Source organism: Helobdella robusta (assembly GCF_000326865.2).
Source record: "Helobdella robusta unplaced genomic scaffold HELROscaffold_19, whole genome shotgun sequence".
Classification (NCBI taxonomy): Eukaryota; Metazoa; Annelida; class Clitellata; order Rhynchobdellida; family Glossiphoniidae; genus Helobdella; species Helobdella robusta.
The window spans coordinates 1,442,216-1,455,170 of record NW_008704034.1 but is presented as its reverse complement, the minus strand read 5'-3'; the positions used below and the strand labels follow the sequence as shown (position 1 = coordinate 1,455,170).

General features: G+C 31.7%; 2 protein-coding genes across 2 annotated transcripts; one reads left to right on the top strand and one right to left on the bottom strand.

Annotated features, from left to right (window-relative positions):
- Window positions 1-3,507: 3,507 nt before the first annotated feature.
- On the bottom strand, window positions 3,508-8,200 carry HELRODRAFT_77129 (hypothetical protein; the record flags this gene model as incomplete). The annotated part of the gene is made up of 11 exons (XM_009016737.1): window positions 3,508-3,666; window positions 3,939-4,027; window positions 4,361-4,469; window positions 4,599-4,731; window positions 5,036-5,220; window positions 5,790-5,974; window positions 6,080-6,184; window positions 7,006-7,055; window positions 7,382-7,547; window positions 7,694-7,838; window positions 8,018-8,200. 11 exons carry the CDS (start codon window positions 8,198-8,200, stop codon window positions 3,508-3,510), a joined length of 1,509 nt encoding a protein of 502 aa, XP_009014985.1.
- A 2,112-nt stretch (window positions 8,201-10,312) lies between these two features.
- HELRODRAFT_110926 (hypothetical protein) lies at window positions 10,313-12,361 on the top strand. Its single transcript, XM_009016736.1, has 6 exons — window positions 10,313-10,818; window positions 11,168-11,319; window positions 11,539-11,605; window positions 11,801-11,924; window positions 12,068-12,268; window positions 12,315-12,361. The coding sequence occupies exons 1-5, from the start codon at window positions 10,327-10,329 to the stop codon at window positions 12,100-12,102; spliced, it is 870 nt and encodes a 289-aa protein (XP_009014984.1). The 5' UTR covers window positions 10,313-10,326; the 3' UTR covers window positions 12,103-12,268; window positions 12,315-12,361.
- Window positions 12,362-12,955: the final 594 nt, after the last annotated feature.

Here is a 12,955-nt window from a genome sequence, read left to right as displayed (position 1 = left end):
TGTGTGTTGTGTGTGTATGTGAGTGTGTTGCGTATCAATTAACCACATAAATACCTCTGTAACTACTCCAACTACCTCTATACTAACAATCGCTTGATCAAAGATTGTATCTATAATTAGAACTAAATTGCTGACATTAATCTAGAAAAGAATAGAGAGAAAGAGAAAAAGAGAGAGAGAAAGAGAGAGAAAAAGGAAAGATAGAGATAGAGAGAAAGAAACAAAATCAATCGCGCTAATCTTTTGAACAAATTCTAAAAACAGAGAGTCGATAAAAAACTTAATGGCTTCAAACCTTTCAGAAGTTAATTAATTTGAAACTATTGAACGCCCCTCATTGCCTGTTAATTTAACTTTTTACACATAAATTTTTATAAATGAGTGTGTAAGTATGTAGAGAGAGAGTGAGAGAGAGAGAGAGAGAGAAAGGAGAGAGAGAAAAGAAGAGAGGACACTAAATAAGGAAAAGAGATGATAAGGGAGAAGGATGTTTTTGCTTGGAAGTTGAAACATCAAGCTGAAAAATTATTAAAAAGTTGTCCAAGTAACATTTTACTAAAATAATTCAACCAAGTACACTACACAAATGACTGGCATTATTTTCGTTAAAATAATATTATTGTTGTCTAAGATATACGGACAACGATGGCAGAAGCATTAAATTGATCACATTAACAAACGAACTACATCAACATTAACAGCATCAACGAACAAACATCAACACCACAAGATGAATGACATCAACAAACAGCAACAACATATTTACGACAAATTAATTTGTTCAACTTAAATTTTTGTAGTCACCAAATGCTTGTCCGCATTCATCACTTCGTTTATTAATGTATCTCGATACAACAAAATACAGCAAAAAATTTATTTTAAAAATGAGAAACAATGATTTACTGATGAATAAAATTGTTGAAGAGTAAAAGCAAATTGAAAACTGATAATAATTGAGGATAAATTTAAAAATAGGCATTCTTTCCATCAAATTCTCACGACGGTGAAACAACCAAAAAAATATTTTTTATATCTTGTAATAAAGTTTTGTATAAATTTAATCTTTTAAATTTGACCAACCAGCAAACGCCAACACGATAATAAAAAAATAACTCTATGAATATACAAATACAGGTAAAAAAAATACCCAAATCATCTAACAAAGTACTCAAAAAAGTAAGCCAAAATAACTGTTACTCCAACAAAATACCTGATCTCAGACACAAGTTCCTGGCTGTGACATCAATTACATGAAAAGTAGCGGGATAATAAACAAGAAAGTCAAATTTACAAAGCTCTGAAGAGCTGCAACGTCGACGCACACCAACATTTGTAACCATTTATATCTAGGAGGGGTACTGTTAAGGTATATCCTCTCTCTCTCTCTCTCTCTCTCTCTCTCTCTCTCTCTCTCTCTCTCTCTTCCTCTCTCTCTTTTCTCTTTACTTTCTTCTTCATTTTTTCTCTCTCTCTCTCTCTCTCTCTCTCTCTCTCTCTCTCTCTCTCTCTCTCTCTCTCTCTCTTTCTATCTATCTTATAAATATATGTATATGTATATCACAAAAAGCAATAAAAAATAATGTTCGCTTGTTTCAGCTTTAGTTTCATTATCAATGCCATGCGAAGGCGTAACATATATCAGATATCATATGCATGATGAATATTATACTTTTTATTATATGATATATATATATATATATACACACACACACACTCTTTATCTTTATAGTAAATTTTTAGATTATATAAAAAAAAATTAAATATTTTATACGTGAGTTAACATTCACATGGGCATAAATAGATTGTCGTTTTACAACAACATACGTGTATATAATTTGTTTGACTTTTGTATACATGTATATGCATCAATGGTTGTACATCTATATACGTATAGGTAGACAGTGGTACATACATATACGTGTCTATAGACTGTAGTACATTCATATACGTGTCTATAGTGTTGTACGTTCATATAGGCATGTATTGACTGTAGTACGCTATATTGCGTAGAGAGGATGGCTGTGTTGTACACGAATCAACGGGCAGGACGTCTATCCAGCTTCTTCCCATCTTTTGTGATTTCTTCTTTGAAGATTTTTACTTGTTATTGAACCTGAGCTTCGTAGTAGAAAAACAACAAATGAAAATTTGATTTTTACATTCTTAATAAAATGTTGGTAAATTTGGCTTTACACATCCCTACGAATTAACATCAGCATCTGAAATGAGAATATTTTAAAGGAAAATGAGGTAAAATAATCCGTGCACGAATGGTAACGGTACTCATGCATCTTATTTGAGTGCTTTTTAATCCTTTAATTAAAAACATTCAATTAAACTTTTTTTGATAGAATTTTCTCAACAAAAAGAAAAAAAATCACTTGACATTCCTAATGCTAATCATATACATTACTTCAATATTAAAGAATATTAATAGGTTAAGCAGTTTAATAAGCAGAAATCTCGAAATAATTGTCGCAAAAAATGCACTAGCATAAACCGCAGCAATCAAATCAAAAACCTGACACTGGAAAAGCTTTTAATGAGTCCATAAAATGAATCTCAATCGAACAATATATAAAAAATTAAGACGTTATCAGCTCTAGGACAGTGCTAATCTTTGGCATCTTTCTTCGCATTATCTCGTGATATAGGAGGAGGCGTTCGTTATAACGACAAACTCCTACTGCACGTGTCATTCTGTCCCTTCGTTTGCATGTGTGTCTGTCTGTATGAATACAGTGTACGCTTAAGAAGTCTCTCTAAAGCACTACGGAGTATGTTTTAATTCTCACGTGAAAAAGTATGAAGAACTTAATACATGTTAAAACGAACATTTCCTATACTCATAGTTCATATTTTGAGGTTTGGTTGATAAATCTGAAAGACTATGGAAGAGTTGAACATGCAAAGGCAACAACAACAACAACGTAGCATTTTATTTTATTCTCTAAAATTTCAAATGTTACAATTAAACGGAATCAATGGAAGTGTGGAAAATTATTAATTAATAAGTTAAGAACCAATCCATAACGAAACGACAAAATAAAGAGCAGATATGCTAATGTATTATGTACAACTCAATGTGTAAAACTGTTGATATCATTTTGTCATAGATTCACATACATTACAACACACACACAGTCACATCCACAAACAAGCACACACACACACATTTTAAACAATAACCTTTCCTATTAAACCTAGTACAAAAAAAAAATATTATATAAACAACTGAAACATGTAGTTGTGAACATTCAACTTTGTAGACCAATTTCGTTTCAATAACATACTAAGCAAATATCATAACATCTGGTATGTCTGGAACATTAACTAAACAACAATGCAAACAATAATTACAATAATTAATAATAAAAACAACAATTAATAATAAAAATAATAATTAACAAAATAATAAGCTAAACCAAAAAAAACAATAAATATACATTTAAAAAAGATAAACGAGTGTCAAGGACAATCAGGGACATGAACGAATGCCAAGAGCAATCAGGGGCATGGTTTGCAGATGACCCAATCGTTACTTCTTAGATTCTGCAGCCTCCTAGCCCTCTTCGACATGACGAGAAGCCAGAGAAAGCCGATGATACAACACACCACAGATTCTATGTAGTAACCATCAAGATATACGCAGGAAACCTTGCAGGGCTGGATAGGTTTAAATGTTTCCACGGTTCATTATAAATAGTAATTTAATTCAATTAAATAAAAGTGAACTTTAAAATAAGTTGATGAATCAATTAAAAAATTAATAGCCATTGAAGATTAGTAAAGTCATTAACTAATAAACTCAGTAAGTACATTTCATTCAACCATCACAACATCTACGTACATTACCGCAACAAAACAAAACTGCACTCAACAAACATGAACAAACACGATTGAAAAAAGTGACATCCATGGCCAACCAAATTTTTGACGGGAACGCATTCGCCAGTTTCATCCTGACATCCTGTCATCGTCAACTTGTCAACGAACCAGAGAGAAACTGTCTGCGGCCAGTTGCTGCCTGCAATTTCAAAGTTGCTTCGAAAAATAAAATTATCCAAGTCTGTTTAATGATAGAGAAAAAATTAAGATATTCATTAGGAAAATACATCCCAGGCACATAATGAAAGAAAATCTTATCTTTTGCTATCAAAATTTAAAGAAAATCACAACAATAAACACATAAAAATAGTAAAGTAAGGTATATGATATATGAACAAATGAATGAACAAATGAATAAACAAATGAATGAACAAACGAATGAACAAATGAATGAACAAATGAATAAATAAATGAATAAACAAATTAAAAATAAGCATCAAGTGAATGAATAATAATTTAAAAAATGGCAGACCTAAATTTGAAATGGTGTTCAGCAGCGTCATGTAGGTGCCACCGATGGCAGGATCACTAATGTTGGCGAAGAAAGTCATCATGGGTACGTACATGCAGTAGACTGCAATCTGTGTGGAGTAAGTTTTCAATCCACAGTAACAATTTGATGAGTGCCTCAAACAAGTTGGATCGTTGAAAACGTCTCAAGCGTAAGTTTAAAAATTGAGTGCCAAAAAATCCAGAAAGAAATAGAACACCTGATGAAGGGCAGAAGCGAACAACATGATGCCGTAGAAGTAAGCAGGGAACGTCACTTCACCGGCTGCTGATGTCGTCTTTGTGTATGGAGCCCACCACACGATCAGGGCATATATCAGGCCCAGGAATAATCTAACACCAAGTAACATATCACAATAATAATATAATTAATATATAATACATTAAATAAAAGTTTATATAGTATCAATAAGTATCAATAATATCAATTTAGTATCATTTAATATCAATTAGTCACACACAAGAAATATAACTTCTATGTGGAAACAGATTAGTATTATGAGCGTAACATACAAACATGACACTCAACATATTCATGTGTTTGTATCCTAGAAGCAGTACATAGTGATATCATTCGATACAAATAAATAGGTGAATAGCACCTAAACAAATTCAACTCTGTTGACTGGGAACCTACCTGTAAGGCATGCCTGTGAGGAGGAGATTGACAGGCTTCCTGGACGAGGACCACCTGGTGATGAGGATGGGAATGACGATGTTCAATGGGATCATCGGGACTGCCAACATGGCCAGGTGCTCCTTCGGAACCCCTGCCTCTATCAACTTCAATCCCGTTACAGTGTCCGCTGCTGCAAATCCTATCTGCATGAGTGGATTGGGATGACTATCAATCAATCAATCTTCGTTTTGCGTTTGATTGGTTGCGTTCTTAGATTGGGATGACTATATGAGTGGATATTTAGATGGATGAATATTCAATTTGGTTAATCATGGTCGAATGAATGAATGAATAAATGAACAAACGAACAAACGAACGAACGAACGTACGAACGAACGAACGAACGAACGAACGAACGAACGAATGAATGAATGAAAGAATGAATTAATGAATAAATTAATAAATTAATGAATGAATGAATGAATGAATTAATGAATTAATGAATGAATAAAAGTGAACGAAGTTGATAAATGAACGAATGGATAACAGATGTTTAGGACAGCAACAACTTAATGCTAATTCGTTTAAGAAATGCTTCTAACAGATAAAAAACAGATGCTAATGAGATAGCATGCAAAGCAAAAAGCTTTCTAAAGGTTAATTTTTAATAATTTAACCATGTCACAAGATCAAAATTTTATTCAATAGTAAGACATTGGAATAATAAATAAAACGGTAATTGAAAAAAATAACATTGGAAAGGGGCAAAAACCTTAATAGTGAGCAGGATGAACATGAGGGTGAAGACAGAACGCAGCTGGACAATCTCCCAAAGCAGTTGGTAAACCTTTTTGATGCTGTGCTTCTCATGTTCGCGCAGTTCATCTCGTTCACTCTTAAATAAGAACACTAGCGTCGTAGTGAGCAGAAAGATAACACCCCACACCAACAAAAAACCTGATCGATTTGATAAACCAACAATCGCAAACTACTTCTCTATTGTTCATATTTTAGGAGAAAACAATGGAATAAATGAACGGTTTTTTGAGCCAATGAACTGACCAGAGAATGAAATAACTCCTCCTTCTTGTGGCGTGGACCTCAAATATTTGTTGGAAAAATCAGCAGACTCCAACGACAGAAAAACGATGTTGCCCATCACAAACCCTGGAAAAAAATAACTAACATTAAGCATAATTTCAACTACTAAGAAAATAAATTTCTATTAAAGTCTTTTATTCCTTGAAAAATATGCGTGTGTGTGGCTGTGTGTGCCTGTGTAAGTGAGTGTGCGTCTATGTTGACGTTATGGGCGTACAATACATACAATGTGTTACTTGCGCTTGACGATGTATTTCATCACAAAAAGAAGGGTTTTTATCATCAATGTTAACATTTATGCAGCCAATGTCAACCCGGACATACAAATTATCATCCTCATCTTCATCATCCTCATCACCATCATCATCATCATCCTCATCACCATCATCAACACCATCCTTATCATTTTATTATAATTAATGTTAATGTCATCATCGCTGTGTAGAGTTGAAACATTGTTGTATTTACAGTCGTTACTGTTACTGGTATTTTTAAATTGCAGTGTAATTATCGTCCTTTTTTATTATTACTATTGTTTGAGGAAGGGAATGCAGATGCAACAGCAGCAGGTGTGCACAATGTTGCGCAAATCAATAAAACATAAAAACAACTACAACGACAACCATTAAAACAACAAAATAATAAAAAAACTCAAAAAATAACAACACGAAAAACGATAAGAAAATTAACTTTATAAGAAAACAAATATTATTTAGCATACATGGGTGCATACATACATACATACATCCCGGTTATACATTTACACACACATACATACACCCACACATACACACACAAATACATACGTACATAAATACATACATAAACATATGCATGAACATACACGCACGCACATACATACGTACAAATAAATATGGATTACTAACCAATGGTCTGCCCAACTGTGTTGCATGTAGAGACCCAGCCAATATTTGTACTTCAAAATCACATGATTAGGGTGAGTGAGAATGATAATTAGCGTGAAATGAAGATAACATTCACAATTTTGATAACTATCATTAAATTTATTATTCAAATTTACGCACAACACAAGCGCATAGTAAACATAGAGCACAAGCAACCTGGCAGTTAAAAGATGCAATGATAAAACGTTAGTACGTTTGTAATGTAATAATAATGTCGCAAAAATACCAGTCAATTAATTTCCTCTCTACATGACAGGGAACAAAAAATTACATCTCCACAACGCAGGCCAAAGACACGATGCAACACCAACACAACCATCACAACACAACCACATACTCCATGAGCATTGTGAGCGCCCAGCCGTCGACGGCAATGTCCTGAGTGGCAGCCAGGAAGTTGAGGCAGAAGAATATGGCGGTGAGGAGTGCCATGTTCGCCCCACCCTCCCCATCGTCACCCATCAACGAGTTGATGTGTCTCGACAGAACGAGCATGAATATGCCTAACAAATTATGGAGGTCACAAAATTTTCATAAATTATACGCCAAAGACCTAAACTAAACCTTGAATAAATTATGAATATATAACCCACCGACACAACAGAGAATACAAAATCAAAGTTGAAATTGAAAATGTTTGAAGATGTACCCATGAGATACTGAGTAGGCACCAGCCACGTTTTCCTTCTTCCAATTTTATTGCAGTACAAAGAGTCAACGATCGGTGCCCACAACAACTTCAAACTAAATGGCCAGTAGATGAAACTGAAGAGTGCCTGGTCGGTGTAGCTGACCTGTCAAGTGACGTTACATGGTCACATGATCAGGTGATTGCATGCCGAGGTTACATATTGTAGTGACTACGTTTTGCATAGTGAAGCGACACTTGACTATGTTTTACTCCAAGAATCACAACCAACGAATATACCAAATATTAAAAAACCCTTGAAGAATGATTTATAAACGACTGAACCTTCCTAGCTTGCAGCAGGTAAGGAATGCTGGAACCAATGCCCAGAGGAACGCCTTGGAGGACGTAGAGGAAGATGAGGAGGCAGATCTTACCGTAGTCATTTGAAACAGGCGGATGCTCTTTCGATGATGAGTTACTCGAGATCTCGGCTACAAAAATTAATATAATTAGCACAATTAACATAATTAACACAATTAACATGACTAACATAATTAATATTGATTAATTTCGACAATTAGTAATAAAAAAAAACAAATCGATTTACTCAAACTTATAAACTGTCTTTACAAAATGGAAACAACAAAATTTCAAAATAAGTACAGACAAGAGAAATTACTTGATACAGAAGTACTGGAGGACATGGTACTTTCTCTCTGTCGAATTTCCTTCTCTAAATAATCTTGTTGATAATTAGAAATAAATTTAATCACCATATGGTACAAAAAAAATTTATTGTGATTGCATGTGAAAAAATTATCCTTTGCAATCGTATTTCTCTGGACACAAGAAAAGTAAAAAAATAATTTTTAAAATAATGGACTAAGAGTATGCAGTGTGTGAATATCATATATTCATATCACATTAATATCACATCCCAATTAAAGGATAGTTAATATCACATCCCAAGTAAAGGATAGATATATCAGGATAGAATTATCATGAGGAAATGATAGTAATATCATCAGTAGTAAATGAGACAAATGTCATCAGTAAATGATGCTAACATCATCAATAAACAAATGATGAAAAGCTAATAAATTTTGAAGAAAATTGAATGAAATTTTTGAAGTTTCACTCACAAAAATATAGCCACTGAAATAGATTAAAAAATTTAAATAGGATTGCTTTAGGCATTAAAAGACTTTATGACAATTTAATGCTTGCCAGGCATGCAAAGACATACACCAACCAACTGACATATTTTTTGTCGGGAATAACAAAACTACACTCTGTATAATTCATGGATAGAGGTTTAAGAAAAAATAAACTAGACTTTTTAAAAACCATAAAAATAGATGATGGAACATTAATATTTAAAGCGTATTATCATATAATAAATATAGAAAATAATTTAGAGTATAATAGAATTAAATTAAATTATATGAAAAATCACAGTAAAACAGAAGAGTTTTATAATTAAAATAAATTTCTAAAAATTTTACTAAATATATTTACCATGAGTGTTGAAATAATATTCACTATTCTCTGGAAGCAAGGGTCCAACTTTAACTTTCAAGATGAAAATTTATTCAATTTAAATCTCAATTTGATTTACAATAAGTTAATTAATTACAATTTACTCAAATGTTTATTGAATAAAAAAAATGATAAACAAAAAGATATAAAAACAATTACATAAATATGATGAATTTGCAAAAACAAAAAATTAAATAATTTTTTCAAAAGTCTTACTTTTGTCAGAGTTAGAATCTTTTCTCTTATTAGACATTTCAAAAGGAAATTACAAATACATGCACTCCACTAGCTTTGCTTTGAGTTTATTTAAATTTTAAATTAATTAAAACAAGTATTTCTGAAAACTTAAAAAAGTTTAATTAAATAAAATATTGTAAAATAATAATTAAATCATACACATAGCACATGGACACGACTATACACTACTATAGTATTAGTTTATTTTATATTTTATAATAGTAAGTAGTAAGTAATAAGAGTCTGGTAAATTAGTAAAGTAAAGTAAAACATATGTTAATGATTTTTTGAATAAAAATACAATTGAATTGGTTTCAAATGTCACAAAGCTTAATCTTAATCCTTTTTAAAATATCAGGCAGTGCAATAATAACTTTGAATCTCTTTGAATGAATTTAATTTAGTACTGTGGTTCTGCATTTTCTAAAATTAAAGTTAATTTTTGTAAGAAGAGTTATTAATGCAATGTGGTGTCAGACAAAGCGTGATCCCATATCAAATTGCTTTACTTCGTATTTTAAAATTATAAAAACAATATTTAGTTTAAACAAATTTTGAAACATACTTGACTTTTTAGATAAAAACTGGAATATAATTGTAATCAGCAAAAATTAAAAATCCATCAAGTTTAAACAAAAGTTTACTTTTAGCGTAAACACTGGTAAGCAGTTTTAAAATAAAGAACAGCGCCACATTTTTAATTATCTTGTTTTGGCTAAACATAAAAAGTTCAATTTTTTTGTTTAAATTTAAAAAATAATAATTTTTTTAAATATTTTAATTTTTATGTCAAATTTTTTTAGTTTTTTAATCTTCGAACATCTTTTTCTGTCGAATACTTCCACGAACTAAACCGTACGAAAAATAACTGTGCGATGTTCGGTTTGAAGCGTAAACCGCCGTATTATCGTTCAGTTAGGGAAGTGGCCGATAATGATAAAAAGCCTAAAAATGATACAACAAATTCACCAAAAAAGTTTATTTATGGTAATTACAACAGGTATTATGGTTATCGTAATCCTTCGAGAGAACCTGACGGAAGGCTGTCCCTAATGAAGAAGGAATGGTTTGAGGGGAAAAATATTCTGGACGTCGGTTGCAATGTCGGCCAAGTTACACTAGCCATTGCGACTAATTTTTTACCTAAAACAATTGTCGGAATGGATATTGACCGCGAGTTGATTCTCGTCGCTAAGAAAAATATCCGGCACTGTTTGATAGACAATTCAGATGGTGATCTGGGTGCCGGCGAGAGTGCATGTGATGGTGGCGGGAAAACAGAAAATGGCGTCGACGAATCAAAAAATTCTTCAGCTTCAAATGACATCAAGAGAGTTCATTTGTTGAAATCTGTATTTTTTATTCACGTTAGTTAATTAGTTTTGCAAATGACTTTATTATTATTTTTATAATAATAAAAACTCATAGTTCGCTTTCATTTTGATTTGAATTGATTATTGCAAATTATTTACAAACATTTCACTTTAAAATTTAAATACCCCTTGGTATTTTATTTCATGTTCATGCTGTGTTACATTGTTTGTCTTATATCATTATTACATAAATATGCCAGTTATGTTGTTGTTATATATTATATACTAGTTATCCTGAGCATGTTTAAAATGCTTGGAATACACTTGATTTTGTTTTAATTTTTATTCTCGACTACCTTGTATTGTTCATTTTGAGTGCAGTTGGGTAATGTATTTTAAAAAGGGGAATTACGTTCCAGAAGATGATGGAGGTGTTGATCTCGTAATTGAGGAATATGATGTCATACTTGCTTTGAGCATCACTAAATGGATCCATTTCAACTTTGGTGATGACGGGCTGAAAAGATCTTTCAAAAAGATGTATAAACAACTAAGGTATAGGCAATTTTTACTTGTGTTTTCATTTTTTTTCACCCTTGGATCATTAGTTTTGAGTTTTACTTTCATTTTATTTATTGTGATATAAAATAATCTGTTGTGGAATATTTTTTAAAACAATTTTTATTTCATTTATCAAATTTTAGTCTTATTTCTTACATGTTATAAACTTATTTTCATTGTAGCCACGTGCTTTATTGTAATTATTCTCTAAAGGGTATCGGGTCTTCTGGTGTTAGAGGCTCAGGAGTGGTCATCTTATAAGAAGAAAAAGAAGTTGTCTGTATGTTACCGCATCTTTTTATTTGTTACATTCGTTTTACCTCAGTTGCCATTCTCATCAGTGTCATCATGAAATCAGTTATTAACATAACATAGTGAACTACCATAAAAATAAATACAACTTATAATTATATAAAAATTTACATTGTAAAATTCTTTATTAATTGAAATATATTTGTTGACTTGCCATCCACAGGATACAATATATCAAAACTATTTGTCCATCCAGTTCAAACCAGACCAATTCCTGGATTATTTAACGAATAACATTGGCTTCCAACTGATAGACACACTTCTTCCAAAACATGTACAATCAAAAGGTTGATTTAGGTTTTTCTACTCTAACATAGCTTAATATTTCTACTTGCAACTATTATCTACACTGATAATTTGTAAATACTTATAAATAAGCGTTAGATAGTCTAGATAGTCTACCATTGCAGTAATTTTTTTTAATTCAAAGGTTTCCAAAGACCCATATGGATAATGCAGAAATGATCATTTCCTTACTATCAGTCAGTCAGCTGCCAGTTTCTGTGATACTTTTTTGTTTCTATGACAAATTTTTTCAAACTGTTCATTCAATTCACGTGAAGTCTTATGGATTGTTGCACAAATTAATGTTATTTTTTTCTCTTCTGAGTTTTATTTTGCGCTAATATAACGGCCACTTTGTTATTTAAACTGTTGCATAACTGTTTCTGTTCCAGCAATGAGAAAAAAGACAAAATCATTCAAAATGTCAACTTTTTTCAATTCATTAATAAATAAATAGACGCTAATAATATTTGTTAACAATTGACATACATTGTATAAAATTAGTTAGTTAATTGGTAACAATGCAATATAATCAATCAAATTTCCATAAAGGGAATGCCATGAATTCCTAGAAATGTTAAATTTCAGAAACGTAACGTGGTCAAATTGGCAAATGTTTTCTTTTTAAATATTGGCTGAGTGTGGTAGGGAAGGCAGACTCAGGTGTTTATAGCATCTATAGTACCAAACATGCGTCGTCCAATCAAATTAGATACGCAAAATCCGTGTCATCATAATTCATTCATTGACGAGTTACATTAGATGAATTAAAGTCAATTAACCAATCAAATTAGGTTCATCCGTGTTATCAACCAATCAAATTTCATATATTTATTACCCATTAAAATTGGGTAACAACATTCATTAAGGAAATTAGATATGTGACGTTCACTAGGTAGCAATGTAAAATAATTAAAATTCATCAACTAATAAAATCAGACACGCAACATTCATAAACCAATTGAATCAGATATTAAACATTCATCAACCAATCACATCAAAATTTTAAGTAACTAACATGCATCAACCAACC

Coding starts and splice junctions, on each gene's coding strand:
- HELRODRAFT_110926 (XM_009016736.1), top strand. CDS start 10,327: ATGTTCGGTTTGAAGCGTAAACCGCCGTATTATCGTTCAGTTAGGGAA. Junction 11,606..11,800: donor AGAAGAAAAAGAAGTTGTCT/GTATGTTACCGC, acceptor TGCCATCCACAG/GATACAATATATCAAAACTA. Junction 11,925..12,067: donor AAAACATGTACAATCAAAAG/GTTGATTTAGGT, acceptor TTTAATTCAAAG/GTTTCCAAAGACCCATATGG.